Below are 18,746 nucleotides of genomic sequence, written 5' to 3'. Positions count from 1 at the left end.
GTTAGGTTCATTTCTCAGGAACAGCATTTATATTCCTGCATCAATTTGATGTTTAATTATCCAAAAATGAAAGAAACCAAAAACATTCCACTGTTTGTATCTTATTATTAACTCCATTATGAACAAATTCAATCAATATTTAGTGCAGTGGTCTTTATTACCTCTCATAGATCACAGTTCAGAAGGATAATTCACTCATTTTCATTAAAACATGCATGTTAAAACTCTTTTATGTACATTTGAAATACCTACAGTACATATATATATATTTTACTTTTCGAATTTTTTGTATTTTATGGAGTTGACACCTCTTATGTTTTGAAGAAGTGGAATAAACCATTTGCATTTTCTATGTTGATTCCACTTATGCTGAGCAGAGGAAGTTTCATACAAAAAACACAGTTTGTATCCCATTATTAACTCCATTATAGAGCTTTTTGTTTAATATTTAGTGCAGTGATGTTGTTTACCTCTCACAGATCATGTTTCAATGAGGATATCTCACTCGTTTTTCATAAAAAAATGCATTTTAATTTTTTTAATGTGCATTGGAATGGTCTACATATAAAATACAATAATTTTGCATGATATGATATTTTTTTTAAATTTTCCTTTAGATTTTTTTCTTTTTATGGAGTTGATAAATTAACGCAAGACACCTCATCTGTTTAGAAGAAGTGGAATGAATCATTTATATTTTCCATGTTGATCCCACTTTTTAAGCCGAGCAGAGGAAGTTTCATGCTATAAAAAATACTATTCTGTTTTATGTTATTTACTTTAAAATGCTTCGACATAACAGGAGGTTAAATTAACTTGTCTAGATGGTAGTATTGCTCAACCTATCTTGACAGTTTTTGACAGCTAAGTATGCAGCTCTTCTCTTAGCCCCGCCTCTTTACAATATAACCAAAGAAAAGGGAGAGTAGGTGGACCAGAAAGGAAGCTCGGCCAATCAGAGCGACCCTCTTTGAGTAGAGCGTTTAAGACCTGCAGACAATTTCAGTAGTCGTTATTGCACTGTATCATGTTGGCTATTGGAGTTGCACTGCGAATAATTGCTGTTAAACGCGCTAAACGGTAATTTGTAAAATTGCGATTTTTTTTCCGCCTCCTGTTCTGTTTTCGCTGCTGCGCGGTGAAACGGTCGGAGGCTTGAGGAGGCTCCGTGTTTTTAAAGCCAGAAATAGTCGCTGTCAGGAGGACTACTGTTTTGTTGATGTCATCCGCGGCAGAGCTGTAGCGACCTTCATTTTCTGGGCAAGACCGGCATAAACAAAGACTCGTTTTTTAGGGGGGTGGGTTGTTTGTTTTTTGTTCTTCGTTTGTTGTTGTGTTGTCTGTCAGCGACACCGGAGGAGAGGATGGGACTTTTGCTGCGCGCTATCCTGCTGTTAGCCGCTTGCACTTTCACCGCCGGCTCGGATTTTCTGCTGGGATCCAAACCCTCGGGACAGTCGGTGTTCGTGAGGCAGCCCGGCAGCGGCGAGGGCAGAGCGGCCAACGTCGTGAAGAGGTCCCTGCCTGCGTGGCTGGCTCCATCGGCGAACCACAGGATAAAACGGAGGAGTACCGAGCAGGGCGACTCGTGTCGGTCTCTACAAGGATCTGACACCAAGTTACCAGACAACACCCACCGGGTAAGTTACTTACCCCCTGAGCTCCTGTTACACTTAGCACGTCTGACAATTAGATGAACCCGGAGAAGATGATGCGCAGGTGCTACCCAGGTGAGGCCTGATGAGCTGCTCAGTGTCACTAGAAACCTACTGATGGGCTCTTTCCATTCACCTGTAAGTGGAGGATAGCACTCAAAATAACCTCCAAAATGATTTCTTTTGCTGCAAGCACAGTTTGGTGCAGTGAAGTACAATGCACCTTTTTTACCTCTCCATAGGTTGCACTAATGTCCATGACCTATATTTTATTCCTCTCAAGCATGCAGCTGTATTCTGCCTTTAACTCTCTTACTTTTCTCTGCCTGCCTGGGAGTGAATCTGCCTTGATGTTGACAGGAAAATTGGCCCAGGGGAATCCATGTGACCGGCTGTGTGGTAGCTATTTTGTAATTAAAAGCTGTGTTTGTGTGGCAGGAAGTCGGTGAAGATGCAGACACTACCACAGTATTTTGTCGTCGAGCACAGAATTTATCACCTGGATTCTTGCAGCTTGTAAACTACATAATAGTCTAAACAGAACAAACAAGAGACTGGCTTGAGCAGAGTCCTGTACTTCTTATTTGCCTGCCTCCTCGCTGCCATGTGATCAACTTTGCATTGCAGTCTTTGGCCTCGGTAATCTGAGGTCTGCAAAATTCCTGGAGGCTCAGCCTTACTGTTCCCCTGAGGTTACTGTTGCAGGTCCCACTGGTGCTGTGGATGTTTAGAAGATGAGCTGCTGAAAGAGATCTGATTGTGTGAAGAATAATAGGGCGCTGAATGTTATTTGGGTGTGAGACTTTTATGAGAGGAGAGAAAGTGAAACTATAGCTGAAAAATCAAATTGTTGGATGCCCAAGTAGCTGAACTGGTTGAGCAGATGACCCAGAAACGGAGGTTATCGTCTCCGATGCTGCGGCCTGGGTTCATTTCCAGCTCGTGGCATTTTGCTGCAGGTCTTCTCCCTACTTTCCTGTCTGCCTCTCTACAGTAACTGTCTAATAAAGCCAAAAAAAGGCCAAAAAATGTCTTTAAATAAAAATAAATCTAGTTGTTTAACTTGTAGGGCTGCACAGTGGAGTGGTGGTTAGCACTTTTACCTTGCAGCTAGAGGATCCCCGGGCTTCCCATGATCTTTCTGCATGAAGTTTGCATGTTTTCTCCAGCTTCATCCCACAGTCCAGAAATATACTCAGGTTAATTGGTTACTCTAAATTGTCTGTAGGTGTGAGTGCAAGTGTGATTGTCTGTATATGTAGCCCTGCAACAGACTGGTGACCTTTCCAGGTGTCCCCTACCTTCACCCTAAGTCAGCTGGGATAGACTCCGGGCCCCCTGTGACCCTAATGAAGATTGAGCGGTGTATAGATGATGGATGGATGTTCAACTTGTGGCATTCAGAAGTCTCCTAGAATCAACCGGATCGAGGCCTTGTGTCTGTTGTGATAAGTGGCGCTTCACTTTGGACAGTTTGTCATGTACACACGATAAAGGGCGACACGGTGTCAGCCAAAGCAAAAATACACCATCTGGAGGCAAAATTCATAGATAAGATTTGATTCCAGTTAAGAAATGTGTCATCAGTTTGTCCCTTTCTCATTGTTCCTCTTTTGTGATAAAGTTTACGCCATCATTCAGACAACTCCTGGTTTTTATGGGGTTTTTTTCAGCATTATTTGAGAGGCAGAAAGAAGAATGGGGGGGGGAACATGCAGTCAAGCTAGAATTGAACCCAGGCCAGTACGTTCATGGCTCACTCGCTCAACCAGTTGAGCTATCTGGGCCCTCAGAGGGTTTTACGTGTTTATTATGCATTTCACATGAATTAACAGTTTTCTATTTTTTTATTTTTCTCAGTACATCTTCAATGACCTGAGCGGCTCGGTGTCCCTGGCCTGGCTTGGAGACAGCACCGGGGTCAGTGTTGTACTTGCTCTGTGGCATCTCTCGGACAAACTTGGCTTGGATTATTCAGTGAACTGATTGTAAATGACGGGGTAGTCTGCCTTCTTAGATTACATAATGAAATCCTTCACATCAGGCTCTGATGCACATTAATAAGTGATACTTGCTCCACTTTCCTCACGCTGAACCTCCGTGCTTTGCAGGTCATCCTGGTTTTGACGACTTTTCGGGTGCCCTTCTTCATGATCAGACTTGGACAGTCCAAACTCTATCGGAGGCAAGTCTTATGGTCTCACCTGTTAGAAAAAGGTCTTGGTTGGTATTTGAGTGGCTTTTAATTGGGCTAACACTACTTCTCTGTTAGTGAGAACTACGGGAAGTCATTCCAGGATGTGACCAACCTCATCAACAACACCTTTATCATGTCGGAGTATGGCATCGCAATCGGCCCCGAGAACTCAGGGAAAGTAAGATAATCAAGTCCTCGCCACATTTACCTCAAGCAGTCATCTGGAGTTTTTGTAATGCTTCTATGATATTTGCTGATTGTAAAGGAACTTTTGCACCCTGGCTTCTAGGTGATCCTGACAGGAGAAGTATCTGGAGGTCACGAGTCTCGGATTTTTGTCTCTGATGACTTTGGAAAGAGTTTCACCCACCGGAATCTGCCGTTCATCCCCCTGATGCAGATTGCCTACAACCCTGAGAGCTCCGATGTGCTGGTAGTCCTCAGCAGCAGAGTAAGTAGTAAATATTAAAGAGTCGCACGTCAGTATATCACATGATGATTTTAAGATGGCGTGCTACCTTCAGTGTGCGTGTGTTTGCACAGAGGAAATGGATAACCGTGGCTGTGGTGTTTGGTGTCTGAGAGCAGGTTTAGTGTGTCACACCCAGTATGACCCATATAACCAATGGGTTCATTGCAGGTGAACTGTGAGTTAATATTTAATATTTTTTCCACTCTCAGAATGAACTGTGGCTGTCTGAGGATTTTGGCAGCAACTGGAAGAAGATCCACGACATGGTGTGTCTGGTGAAATGGTAAGAGACGAGCCGGTGAACAAACACTGGCCTCATTCAGTATCCCCACGCCTTCTATGAGATTAGGAAAAACCTGATTCTCTTAATGGTCTGGCATGCAGCGAAGAACTGATTGTTTGCCCTTTTTAAAACCTACAACAAACACAAAGCAACAACAACTTGTTTCCATCTGTTGATACTTAAGATAAGCCAAGAAAGATGCAAGATTTTAGCACGACAAGGCAGAATTGTTTCAGGTTTTCCTCCAAACTTTTGTCGTTCCTGCACCTTTGTCAAACAGGCAGTAAATCTGGATTGCAGCCGATGACTGTTTAACTAGCCGTGTTGTGGCTAAGCCCTCATGGCACTCCTGTTTTTTTTTGCATGCACTTCCTTGTTTTTATTACTCGGTAGCCTTTGCAGCTGTAAACAGCTCTTTTGTTTCTAGTTTACGGCTGCTCTGTCAAGGTCACAGCGTCTGAAATAGGCCTATGTACTAAAACAGTATTCCTGAAACATAATCTTTTATTGCTATCCCAGAAGATGCCGATTTGAATAGGCTGCAAGAAATTGGGTCATATTCAACTAGGGCAGGAGTTTTCTGAAGACAAACACAACACTGAGAAGAAAGTACATATTTCGGAAGTGCTGGGCGTATTTGATAAGCCATATCATGTGACTTTCACAGTGAAGCAAAGCCTGCAGTATCACAGGGATAGATTATGAATGTATAAAGAATCCTGGATAAGGCCTGATTTCCTCCTTGATGTAGGATTGCTCCTCAGCATTTCCCACTTTCCTGTTTTGTTGTTTATTGAGATATAAGCACACAGTTGCATCTGTTTTGCTCACATATCCCTGATTCTGTGCTTTTTCTCCATGCTTTCCACTCCACTTCTAGGGGAAGCAAAAGCACCATTTTCTTTACTGCCAGCATCAACGGATCGTGCAGTAAGTGATCCCCTTTCTATGCAACAAGATAATGATCAATCACAACCTCAGCTCAGATGTACTTTGACCTCTTTGAGGAATAGTATGTGAAATATTTCCATCTGTTATTTATACACCACCTAATCCTCATTAGGGTTGAGGGGGGCTGAAGTTTATCCCCACTGACTTAGGGTGAAGCTAGTCTGTCACAGGGCTACAAAACAAACGAACAATCACACTCGCATTCACACCTGCGGATAATTTAGAGTTACTAATTAACCTCAGCATGTTTTTGAGCTGTGGGAGTAAGCAGGAGTACCTGGAGAAAACCCACGCATGCACAGGGAGAACATGCAAACTCCATGCAGAAAGACCCCAGTAACGCTGGGACGCAAACCAGGGATCCTCTAGCTGTGAGGCGACAGTGCTAACCACTGACCCACTGTGAAATATCATGCCCGTCTTCCACAATTGCTATATAAACACTTAGACAAAAATATTACAATTAAAAATGGAGTCAAGATAACACAGTCCTCACCAGATGAAGCAAAAATATTCCTCTCCGGAGCCTTATTTTCATGATTTGGACTTCTCTTCCCCTTAAATAATACGTGCAATGTTACCTATGCTTGTACATTGCATGCATTGGTTCACTTTCATTTCTAAAGAGTGACTTTATTTGCAGTTGATCGAGGAATGTTGAAACTGATGAGGACGACAGATTACGGTAAAACCATCAAGACTGTTGCCAGTAAGATCTACTCTTTCGGCCTCGGTGGACGCTTCCTCTTTGCCTCTGTGATGACGGGCAAGGTCAGTGTACAGCAGGCTCAAATCAAGGCCATATAAAGACAAGAACAGACAAACTATTGATTGTTTACATGTTTGTAACCCTTTTTTAGTTTGAGTGTATATCTAATAAATATTCTTTTATCTCGGTGAGCGAGAACATTATAATGATGCATATAAGGAAGTACACGTAGAGTCATAACTGATAGGGGAAAAGATCAAAAAACAACTTCCTCCTGGTTTCATCAGCCTTTACATTTGAACAGCTTGTTAAATATTAAATCCCTGGTTAGCTCATGTAGGTATCGTTACATTTAGGGCATGCTGTGTGCTTTCTTGTCATCTGCTTGTGGATATTTATATGTAACAAAGTTAGTTTGCATGAGGTGATGTGACTTCAAACTGGGCCAACCTGTTCTCATTCCCTCTCTGTCTTTTCCTGTCTTTCTCCTTCTTTCCTCGCCGCCCTTCTCTCTGCAGGGCACCCTGAGGATGATCCACGTCTCGGTGGATCAGGGGGAGACTTGGAACATGGCCCAGCTGCCTCCCGTGGGTCACGAGCAGTTCTACTCCATCCTAGCAGCCAATGATGAAATGGTCTTCATGCATGTTGATGAGCCAGGAGGTCAGTCCATGCAGTGACTTCATCCCTTTATTTATCATTGTTGTTTAAAGGAACAGTACTGAGATTTAGCAGACTTGTGGGTTTTCCCATGTAGAGAATTGAATGCTTTTTTATGCATGCTGTCAGGTGTGAGTGAGGTTAAAGAAAAATGCAAACGTAACTCTGTGACTTGAAATACAGGTTTTACACTTAAACTTAAGAATGCTGACCTGAAAATGTACTGAGCTGAAAGTATAAACCCAGTGAGTAATATTGCGTTAAAATTAATTCTTTTAAAATAGAAAATAAATATTTATCGTTCAAACACACCTCTCTGCAAAACAGTGGAGTTCATGAAAACTTGTTGGAAATGATAATGGACAGATGGAGAATGGGGTCATAGACCAGAAATCACAAGTCAGCGCTGAGTCACACATCTACGACACGGACAGTTAATGAGGTTGTCGATGTCGGCTTGGCAAACTTGGTGGAAATTTTGGGGGGAGAGGATCACGTTCAGAGCTGAAACAATTTCTTTGACAACAAATGGTTGCTGACAATGGCGCTAACTAAGATGAAACGTCTATCGGGTCAACAGCTGTTCTCTTCTTTCTTTGTGGCCTTGAGTTACTCAATTAAAGCTGCGTTTTAAGGTGTTGTTTTATAGTCGCTGCTTAAAGAAATTTCTGTGTTCTGGTCACACCATCTGATCATTGTGATTTAAAGCCACACCTAAGATGTGGTTTAACCTGAGTGGCGGTTGAGAATTTGTCACCAGTTGTGCAGCTCAAACACTTGATTAACTCCAACCAGAACAATAGAAAAGAGATTCATAAGTTTTTCTCAAAGTCAGAAAAGAAGAACATTTGCATGCTGCATTTTTGTTCAGTGTAAGTTGGATTCGATTCGATCATCTTCTTCTTCTGTGTTAGTTTTGCCACTTTTTAATTCATCAAATGAAGCGCCATTCTTGCGAACTTTGCAGGAAAGGAGGTTCTTTCAAATGTATCTGGATCAGTACAGAATTGCAGGACTTTTTGTATCATAGTTGACATTTTTGCTGTTTTCAGGCTTAAAATCAACATGACAGCCTATAACCAAACACCACATGGCATTTTTACAGAAAGATTCTTCTAAAACATTATATTTACAACTGAATAAAATTGAAATTGGGATTTTTTTCTGAAGATATTGTAGTAAACCTGTTAACATGCCATAAATCCACACTTGACTCACACACTACTTTATATTAAATAACTCAGAAAGCCTTGGAGTCTTTTCTTCAGGAGGAAATGACATCATGAGGAGCAGGTCATGTGATCTGGAATTAACACACTTCCTGGAGAGGTGTTTTTGTACTGAGTAACTTAGTTGAAAGTGATCATCCTTTTTTTTCCCCCTACAGACACAGGATTTGGTACCATTTATGCATCAGATGACCGAGGCACTGTGTATTCCAAGTCACTGGAGCGCCACCTTTATACCACCACGGGGGGTGATACAGACTTCACTAACGTCACCTCCCTGCGAGGAGTTTTCATCACCAGTGTCCTGGCTGAAGGTAGCTCTGTTCACGTGTTTGCTTAGACAAAGAAGCATGAACACATGCCTGCACTCAGATTCCCATAGAAACACACACACATACGTAAAACTTCTCCATTACATACCAGAGGGAGGGTGTTGGGTAAATATTTAATTAGCTGTTCAGTGTTAGATGTGACGTCTGTCTGAAGGGACTGAGTGAATCATAAATGCCTCACATCACCAGCTAAACCTCGCAGACATTACAGATCTTTTCAAAGCTTGTTTTTCACACTGTTTCAGGACAGGAGCTTCCACTGAATTCCTACAGCCGTCTGTAAATGTTGTGTTCTTGTCTTGCTGTTGTTGTAGATGGCTCCGTGCAGACTGTGGTGTCCTTTGATCAGGGAGGGGAATGGGTTCCTCTGAGGAAACCTGACAACAGCAAGTGCGATGCTACAGCCAAAGACCCAGACAAGGTAAAAATCAGAGGAGCTGCTGTGTCTGGAGAGAAAAACGAAGTTAACCAGGTTTAATGAAAACTGTGTGTGTGTGAGCCACTGAGTCATGTTAGGTTTGTTCTGCAGTCAGTGACTTTCATGTAGCTGACAGTATAAACAACCAGACACTGAATCCTGCTTGTGTCTACAGTGCAGTCTCCACATCCACGGCGCCTACAGCACTGCAATGAGGCTGAACGTCCCCGTGCTTCCTCTGAGTGAGCCGAACGCCGTCGGTCTCATCCTAGCTCACGGTAATTCACAGATCAGAGCTCTCTTTATGAGCAAAGTTGGTCTATTTTTATTATTAACTGGAAGTTGTGCATTCTGGGTATGGAAACAGGTTGTTCTGTCTGTGTCATCAGGGAGTGTCGGTGATGCCATCTCACTGATGAGGCCTGATGTGTATGTGTCTGACGATGGGGGCTATACCTGGATAAAGGCCCTCAACGGACCCCACCACTATGCTATTCTGGACTCAGGAGGACTGTTGGTGGCTGTAGAGCATAGCCCCACCCAACCTATCAACCAGATCAAGTGAGTAGTGGTTAGAAGAAGGAGGAGGAGCTGGATCTGACCAGTATTCAACCATCCATTCTCTATTCACCACTTTATCCTCACTAGGGTCACAGGGGGTGCTGGAGTCTATCCCAGCTGACTCGGGTGAAGGCAGGGGACACCCTGGACAGGTCACCAGTCTGTCACAGGGCTACATATACAGACAAACAATCACACTCACATTCACACCTACGGGCAATTTAGAGTTATCAATTAACCTCAGCATATTTTTGGACTGTGGGAGGAAGCCGGAGTGCCCGGAGAAAACCCACGCATGCACAGGGAGAACATGCAAACTCCATGCAGAAAGATCCCAGACCGGGATTTGAACCGGGGATCTTCTTGCTGCAAGGCGAAAGTGCTAACCACTACGTCACTGTGCAGCCCCTGACCAGTATTGATTGATTTTATTTTCTAGCTGTATGTATTCTATAAATCTTCTGAAACAAGGAGCCAATATTCTGCACCTACCTACCTACTTATTTACTTACTTACTATAATGTGTGTTTTTAGTATTAAAAAACAAATTATTTCTTTCTACTATACATTCCTGCAGAACCTCTTTTCACTTGCTGGCTCAGTCAGTCCATTTCATCTCCTTCATAAAGCCTCTCTCTCTTAAAAAGCCCTGCTCTGATTGGTCAGCTGGTTTGACAAACGTGGCTACATAACTTATCCACAGACGTATGAGTGCAGACACTAACAGAAGCAGCTCTCGTTGCATGTGCAAGCGAGCTGCTCCTTCTTTGCTTTAGGGTGTGCCAAACTAGCTGCCCTGTTAAGCAAATGTGTTACGTGGTGATGTAAATAAGAACATAAGAAAAGCCTGGACATAAAACGAGGGATTTCTGAGGCAGACGATAACTACCTTTGGTGTGGACTTGGGATTTCATTTTTTGAACGCACAAAACAACCATATAACACAGTACAGGGAAGGAAAACAACCCAAAAAGTATGACATGGGCTCCTTAAATGGAAATTCATTGCATTAAGCCAGACGTTCTGACTAATCGTAGCAACAAAAGCACAAGTGTTACTTAAAACGTGAGTGATGGCTCAGTTCCATACAAATATCCCATTAAATCATGATAATGTGGAGTGAGTCAGCATGAACAATACCAGAACGCTGAAACTAAATGGAGCTTGTCATTCATTACTTTATACACTGTGGAGGAAAAAAAAAGGTCCATTAAGTTGTCACTTCAAGAGCTGACAGTTAAGTCTGTTGGATTTTCTTAAATGCTGTTTAAAGAATTATCCACTCCATTAAAGACTTTGCGTCACTTCTCAACAGCAGCGTGTCTCCCCTGTTTGTCTTTGTGTCCTAATAGATTTTCTACTGATGAAGGACAGTGCTGGGGCGTGTACAACTTCACCACAGAACCCATCTACTTCACTGGGCTGGCGTCAGAGCCGGGCGCTCGCTCCATGAATGTCAGCATCTGGGGCTACAGAGATTCCCTCTTCAGCCAGTACTGGATCTCCATCACCATTGACTTCAGGGATCTTCTCACCAGAGACTGTGAGCGATACGCTAAAGACACAGTTTTAAAGTGAATTTGCAGATATTTTGCCAATAGCTCCTGCTCTGTTTGAGATTATTTCTAAAGACAGTCCAAACTTTTGCCTTGCTCAGGCCAAGACGGGGACTACGTGCCGTGGTTGGCCCACTCTGACGACATCAGTGACCCCCAAGACGGCTGCATGCTGGGCTACAAGGAGAAGTTCTTGCGCCTCAAAAAGGATTCTGTTTGCTGGAATGGACGCGATTACCAGGTGAACACCGAGCCGACGCCATGTCCGTGCACCCTGGACGACTTCATGTGGTAAGACTTTCACAATCCAATAACTCAGTGTAATTAAATCGCATCTTGTTAAATAATGTCAAACTTGTTTTTGGTGAATAAGAAGAAGCCCTTTGTGCTGTGCTTAGGCTTCAGTTTAAGGTGGAGGCCAAAATATATCACTGCAGTATAAGTGCTGCTAACTGTGAATGTTTTCATTGATAGCAAAATTATTGTTGAATTTTTAAATTTGAATCAAAATTGGTTACAGGAGCTGATGCAGTGGTCACTCGTCTATAACGGGGGTTATGTTCCAGATGAAAATCTGCAAAGTAGCGACCATATTTATTTTATTATTTAGATATATTTTAAGGCTTTATAAACCCTCCGTATCCACTGCAAAGCAACACTATGCAGCGGTCAGACGTCTGTGTGAAATGGACAAGGCTTGATGCTGAATGCTGCTACACACAGGAGACTGATGCTACGGTCGCTGAGTCGATCAGTGCTGTACACTACGTATTTTATTTAGTTTAAATACTCTTTTAATAGAAGTATTATTTTTTATATATTTGTATATTGTTTTACATGTTTTTAGGCTATAAAATGCTTATTTTACCGCAAAAACAATTAAAATAATGTAGCGATCGCAGAGCCGGTTACTATGACTGAACTGCTGTGCTGCAATGCACCATGGGAGTTTGGGGTGCTGGGGGTTTAAAAGTCATTATTGTGGTTTATATTAGTGTTTCAGTGTAATTAGTGTTTGTCAGCCTAGTTAGTTTGGTTAAGTGTTATGTTGTCTGGACTGTAAGTGTGAAGAGTTTGATGACTTCCTGCCACATTTTCTATAGTACTGCTGTTTGTGTGTGTATCAAAATAAAAGCATCTGCCAGTTGCAGAGTGCATCAAAGGCAAATACCCTTTCTCCAGCAGCTTGCCATAATAGTAAATATATAAAAAAAATACCCATATACCACAAAATCCCATGAAATAGTGAAAAACAAACTATCTCAAATGTAATTTCAAAATCTGCGATACGGTGAGACCACGAAAAGTGAACCGCTATATGGCGAGGGACCACTGTATGTATGTATTGGATGCAGTCTAGAAAGGACAATTGGCTGACAATTAAACATGCTAAACTGCCCTGTGAAAGCATCCTCAAGTGGACTTTTTCTTTAAATGTAAAGATGAACCGTGGCTTTCAATTTATCTCAAATGTGCTGAAAAACTGAGCTAAAAACCTAATCATTTACAGTAACAGCAATGAATGCAGGTTATTTTTTCTGTCCTTGCTTACCGTCCTCACCGTCGTCTGACTGTTTGCAGCGACTTTGGATACTACCGTCAAGAGAACAGCTCTGAGTGTGTGGAGCAGCCGGACCTGCAAGGCACAGTGTTGGAGTTCTGTCTGCACGGCAAAGAGGAGCAGCTGCAGACTAGTGGGTAAGACTCCAGCTCCAGCCTCTAAACCCGAGAGATTTCTGCTGGTTAGTGTTGTTGGGTAACCGTATCATCCCATGAACAGGCAGTGTCTCTGTGCCATTGTGTGTATTAGGTAACATTCCTGGGCTGGTCCTCTCCACATGACCTGCCTTAACCTGTTTATAATTAAGCAGTCCGCCTAAAAATTATCTTTTATTGTGACTTAAGTACTGACAGCGCTTTAAGACTAATTCTTGCAAGTCACTGTAATTTTTTTGGAGTCCAATTATTTCTTTGCAGTATTTAAACAGACACCAGCATAAGTATAGAAAAGATTAAGACCTATTTTATACAAGGATGTCATCCACTTCTTCATGTTATGGTAGAAAAGTACCAGAGGTTTTGTCAGAGACAATGAGAAAGTCTTAGTCATGCTGAGAGCAGTTAGAGGAACCAGAAGGAGGTGAGAGTGAGTCTGATGTTGACCATGACTCAGAGTGAATGCTGAGCAAAAGCACATTTTTTTGGTTTGTAGTATTTTTCCTGATGCACACGCACTGAATTAACAGAAAACGAGTAATATCAGTTGAGCTATTACGTAGGGAATGTAAGTGAGGTAAGCTAACACAGATTCATTTATATGAAGTTAATTGTGATGATGAGTAAAGTAACTGGAACGATACAAAAAGTACAAACTGTGATTTTTAACATTCATCGGAGTCAAAGTAATAATAACTTTATTTATAAAGCGCTTTCCGTCAAAGTGCTGTACACACAAATAAAAATAAAAACAATAAAAACAGAACAATACAAAAAGACATCAGTAAAACAAGCAGTTTAGGATTCATATGTAAGAGAAAACAAGTGGGTCTTCAGCTTAGTTTTACATACATTAATGGACGATGCCTGCCTGATTTCAGCAGGCAGACTGTTCCACAATGTAGGTGCCCGGAAGGAAAAAGCCCGTTCCCCAACCGTCTTTGTACAGACCTTCGGGATATTCAGAAGTCCAGTCCCCTGAGAACAGAGAGCCCGGACGGGGACATACAGATTCAGCAGGCTGGATAAATAAGACGGGGCAATTCCATTAACAATTTTATAGGTTGGTAGCAGCACCTTAAAGTCTGCTCTAACATGAACTGGTAGCCAATGCAGAGAGACCAGCACTGGAGTAATATGCTCGTATTTACTTTACTCGTATTTAAAGTAAGCATTCGGTCAATTTAAAGCCTCAGAGATGTTGTTATATTAGTGATGTTTTGACCAAAAAAATCTACTATTTTCCTCTGCTTAGTCAAAACCGTGCACAAACTCCCATCTGACAGTCTCTGCACTGAGGGATCTTCAGCTCATCGGTGTGTGTGTGTGTGTGTGTGTGTGTGTGTGTGTTTTTTTTTTTTTTTTTCGCCCACAGCTACAGAAAAATCCCTGGAGATAAATGTGAGGGAGGAACTATGCCTGAGCGTAAAGAGATTGACCTCAGTAAGAATTGTGTCAGTGACCTGGTGGGCCCAGGACTGGTCAGTATCTCTCAAGACTTCCTGAAAATGCCATGAATATAAATATATTCATAAGTGTTCCTTTACTGCCATGTTCTAACTTTGTCTGCTCTTGTTTTTACAGGCAGACGGTCACTCCTCCAAGTCGGTACCCATCGTGATCACAGTCATCTTCGTCATGCTGCTGAGCGTCGCAGCAGGGGTCGTCTTCATCAAGAAATACGTCTGCGGTGGCAGGTTAGTGGGTTTGTGCACACATAATTATTTAACATTTCACTACTTACTCAAGGACACAACGTCCACATGACAAACTTTATCTTGTCTGAGATTAAAAACGTTTTTGAGTGACCTGACGGCGTTTTGAATGTGCCCTGCAGGTTCTTGGTTCACAGGTACTCTGTGCTGCAGCAGCACGTTGAGGATAACGCCGCTGAGGGGATGGACGAGCCGCTGGAGACCAACCACACTCGCAACGGCAAAATCGAGTTCCACGATGACTCAGACGAGGTACAGTGGACGTCTTTTGTTCCCTCGTGTGGAAACATGACAATACCAGACCCACAAAAGAGACATAAATGAGCTTCACAGGCAATTGAAGTTTTCACAATAAGGAATGATAATTACTATTAATTAACAGCTTTTATCGGAGAACAAATAAAGAGTTTGGACTTCAGACTGTCTGAGGTTTACAAACACAGAAATATAACTTTGTATTTCATAGGCCTCAGTGTTGGGCCGTATTCAATAACAGGAGTGCTGTAATGAAGAAACCTTACTGCTGTCTGGAGCTAAACTTGTCATATAATGATATCAAAGGTGTAGAAGAGAGCAGAACTAAATAATGATGGCACCCTTGGTTAAGTTTTTTAACATTAGCATTTCTTTAGCTGATTTCTTTTTATGTAAACACATTGCACGTAATTACATTTAAATGTTTTTAATTTTAAAAAACATTAATGCATTTTTTAAACATTTCTGACCAAAGTTTTCAAAAGGAGGGGAAGAGAAGTGGTTACGATTAGGATTCTATTTAGAGGTCAGTTTTTAGAGCTGCAAGCAGTTTCAAAGCCCTTTTTATTGGCTTCAGTTTAGCAAAAACAATCCTAAAGAGGCACTCATTTGAAGCTTATTCCTCATGAGATCTGCAGTGAGCCTACCTCCTGGTTTGATGATGTTTATGTGTTTGTCCTTTACTTGCTCCCAAAACTGTTTAACAGCACCAGCGCTGAAGCTGAAAGAATACGACTGAACTTGTCTTACCACAAGAAAACATCTGTGAAGGTTAAACAGCTGTAATGCAGTCAGATGCATTTGTGCCTCGGTAATAGGGGCAGTGATATTATAAACCTGCTAGTCTTTGCATTCAAACAGTCTTGTTTTTTGTTCAGTTTTACTTTCTGCTTTGGCTACTGCAGCTGTGTTCCTTTTAGTGTGCCTTTAATTTTAGACTCCACATATCGATTTAAGAGGCTGCACAGTGGCTCGGTGGTGAGCACTTTGGCCTTGCAGCTAGAAGATCCCTGGTTTGCATGTTCTCCCTGTGTATGTGTGGCTTTTCTCCAGGTTCTAAAGTTTCCTCCCACATTTCACAAACATGCTGAGGTTAACTGGTAAATCTAAATTGCCCATAGATGTGAATGCCAGTATGATTGTTAGTCTGTATATGTAGCCCTGTGATGGATGGTAACTTCACTCTAAGTCAGCTGGGATAAACTACAGCCCACCACAACCCTAATGAGGATTAAACGGTGTTTAGATAATGGATGGATATTGATTTAAGATTGTAGTTTGTTCTTCTTGTGTGAAACGTGCAGCTCTAGACCTGCTGATGCTTCAACCATAGACTTTATACAGTCTTTCACCAACTTTGCCCCTTTTCTGTGAGACTCATAGCCAGATTTGGAAATCCTTAATTGACTTAATGAGTTGATACCGGATGTTGTTTTGATATTTTAATATGAACAACCACAGTCACACGACGGTGGGACTGTGGTTGTTAGACTTTCTGAAGCCAGATATCAAAACGACATCCGGATATGTTGAGCTTACTTTGTAGTGTGAGCCCCAGGTTAAGGTAAAGAAAACACGTTAACCTGAAACAGACTTCACTCGGTATCCCTCCAGCATTGTAATCTAACACCAACCTTACAAAAGTGACCTGGAAATGCTAACTTGGGAACTAATCATTTTCACGTGGAAAAAGGCATTTCATACTTTAGACTTCTTAATGTTGACAGAATCTAGGCCACTCGACTAACCCAGTTAGCTGTATGTAGGTAAACATACCATAATAGTTTCTTGTTTGCTCACCTGTGTTGTTCTGGCCTCACTGGTATGCTCTGCTGTTATCTTTGCACAGGATCTGCTTGAATAAACCGGTCCAACCTGTCATGCGACCGGTTTCCTGTCCACCCCAAGGCTGGCCGCTGTTCCTGTCACTCTTCGTCTCCGGTTACTTCTTCCTTTTCACCTTCTTGTATAAACTTTGGCCTCAGCTACAGACCAAGAGTCTGCGTCACTCCGCTATCATCAGTGAAGTAAAATGAATGTACGGAGGCTTCCTGGGACTAACGCCGCAGTCGAGGAAGACCATGAAGGAGGTCTTGTAGTGTTGTGCTTCAGTTGTCGATTCTGTTGAGTGAATTTGAATCTCAGAGTTATTTATTTTAGGGAATGAAGAACTGATGCAGTAGTTTGAACTGCTGACAGAGGCAGAGCGATGGGTTTTAAAGAAAAGCTAGTTGTATAAATCCACCATTAAGGGTCCTGCTTCTCCCGTCACCTGGGAGCGCTCCTGGAAATACTCCTCACTTCTCTTGAAGATTTATGTCCTTTTTCTCATGCACTTGTACATAGACCTGTTTGTCTATTGTCATTTTTTGACGTGGTATCAGTCTGGTAGGTGTTAAAAAGGTTGCAGTTGGTTGCTGGCTAATAACTCTCCCAGAACACTTAATCCCTGCTGATGATAAAGTATTTCCCTCAGATGTCCAAGAGTTTTTAAATTTAAGGTTTTTATCCTGACTAGTCAGACTTTTGGTACGACTTGGCACTGGGGTCCATGATGGTAAAAAAAAAAAAAAAAAAAACAGAAGTGGAAATGGCAATATCCATTCGGTTTGATAGCAATAACATGTTCGGTTTTAGTATATTGTCCATGCACGTTAAACAATCCCATTGCCTGTCGTCTTTAGTTTGATGAATGGAAAAGTGTCATTGAGCAAAACCCAGTCTGCGTTGATGTCCAGGTTGGTGAAGTGTGTCTGTTTCACGACAGGATTTGTTCAAACCTTCGTCTGCAGTAACTAACTGCCTAAAGCACAAGGTCCTTTATATGCTAAGAGTTTGTAGTTCAACATTTTTCCTAAATGTGACCTGCTGTGATAAGACTATTAATCACTGTAGTTGAATAGAAGTTGTGTTTGCAATAATTTGAGCAATTTTTTACTAACCAGCTTTTAAAATTATGTAAAAACTGACAAATTGTGGTTGAAAAACATGATGTCAGAAATAATTCTAGTTTGATAGTAAATGTCTGCAGACGTTTTTTACGACGCACCCAAATAACCAAATGCATCGACGTAATTTGGTGTTGGAACAATAGGAGCAATGCGAAAAAAATAGTCACTTAATGTAAATGTTGTATAGCGGAATTACCACTGTAGCCTATTGGAAGACCTAGCAGACATGGCTGACTAAGCTACAAGACTGTTTATTTTATTTGGTTTTTTTGGTGTTTGAGGTGAAGTAAATCTTAAAAATAACAGGGTTATTGAACGTTTCTCATCTGTGTCTTTTATAGTGAACTGTTTGATTTTAATCAACCTCCTCAACAAATCTGTCTTATCATGTGAAGACTTTTAACTTTTCTTTTAAACATTTGTTGCACAATTATTTGTCCGTCTTGTGTTTGAATATGTCGTTTTCTTACAGGTTTAATTTATTTGTGACGAGCTGGTTCAGAGTGCAGTAAATTGGATGTGGTTATACAAAGTGCCTGGTGTGAGGATCTGATGTGTGGCCAGCATCTATTTACTCATCTTTATTTTTATCCTCCAACATGTAAGCAGTTTAAATCCAGTATGTCGGTGACACTCCTGAGTTGCACTTGTTGCCTAGAATGAACTGTTGAGCTGTAAATTTCTGTTTAATCTGAGCTCCCACTGAACTGCATGTTACCTCTCAATGATAATTAAATCCACAGAACTTTGTAAAGAAACAAAAAAGGTCGACGACAACCTGGATACTGTGATACTTTGACGAGAGAGTCAACTCAAATGAAAAAAAAAACAAAACACAAAAGCTACAGGGTTATTTTGAAGTCGCTTTACACTGGAAAGACTGAGTCTAATTTAATGACGGTTTATTGCATTATGTGAGGGCAACACATTTTTCTTCCAGTTTGAAACTGCTGTAGAAATTACTAAGTCATTGTGATGGTTCTGTAAATATACACCTTTATATCTGCTACGTTTCTCTTTTCTGTATATTTGAGGCAATTTTCTTTGGGTTTGCAAATAAATTCTTATGTTCCTCTATTTTTGTTG

General features: G+C 41.5%; 1 protein-coding gene across 1 annotated transcript; it reads left to right on the top strand.

Annotated features, from left to right (window-relative positions):
- The first annotated feature begins 975 nt into the window (after positions 1 to 975).
- Positions 976 to 18,737, top strand: sort1b (sortilin 1b). Its single transcript, XM_022205354.2, has 20 exons — positions 976 to 1,640; positions 3,516 to 3,575; positions 3,767 to 3,840; positions 3,928 to 4,030; positions 4,142 to 4,303; positions 4,534 to 4,607; positions 5,488 to 5,537; positions 6,202 to 6,329; positions 6,786 to 6,930; positions 8,315 to 8,470; positions 8,803 to 8,909; positions 9,082 to 9,184; positions 9,296 to 9,467; positions 10,820 to 11,010; positions 11,125 to 11,314; positions 12,605 to 12,721; positions 14,115 to 14,220; positions 14,324 to 14,436; positions 14,577 to 14,706; positions 16,559 to 18,737. Exons 1-20 carry the CDS (start codon positions 1,365 to 1,367, stop codon positions 16,571 to 16,573), a joined length of 2,472 nt encoding a protein of 823 aa, XP_022061046.1. The 5' UTR covers positions 976 to 1,364; the 3' UTR covers positions 16,574 to 18,737.
- The last annotated feature ends 9 nt before the right edge of the window (positions 18,738 to 18,746 follow it).

This window comes from Acanthochromis polyacanthus, chromosome 6 (assembly GCF_021347895.1).
Source record: "Acanthochromis polyacanthus isolate Apoly-LR-REF ecotype Palm Island chromosome 6, KAUST_Apoly_ChrSc, whole genome shotgun sequence".
Classification (NCBI taxonomy): Eukaryota; Metazoa; Chordata; class Actinopteri; family Pomacentridae; genus Acanthochromis; species Acanthochromis polyacanthus.
The sequence above is the reverse complement of the archived record's forward strand: the minus strand, read 5'-3'. Positions and strand labels throughout refer to the sequence as shown.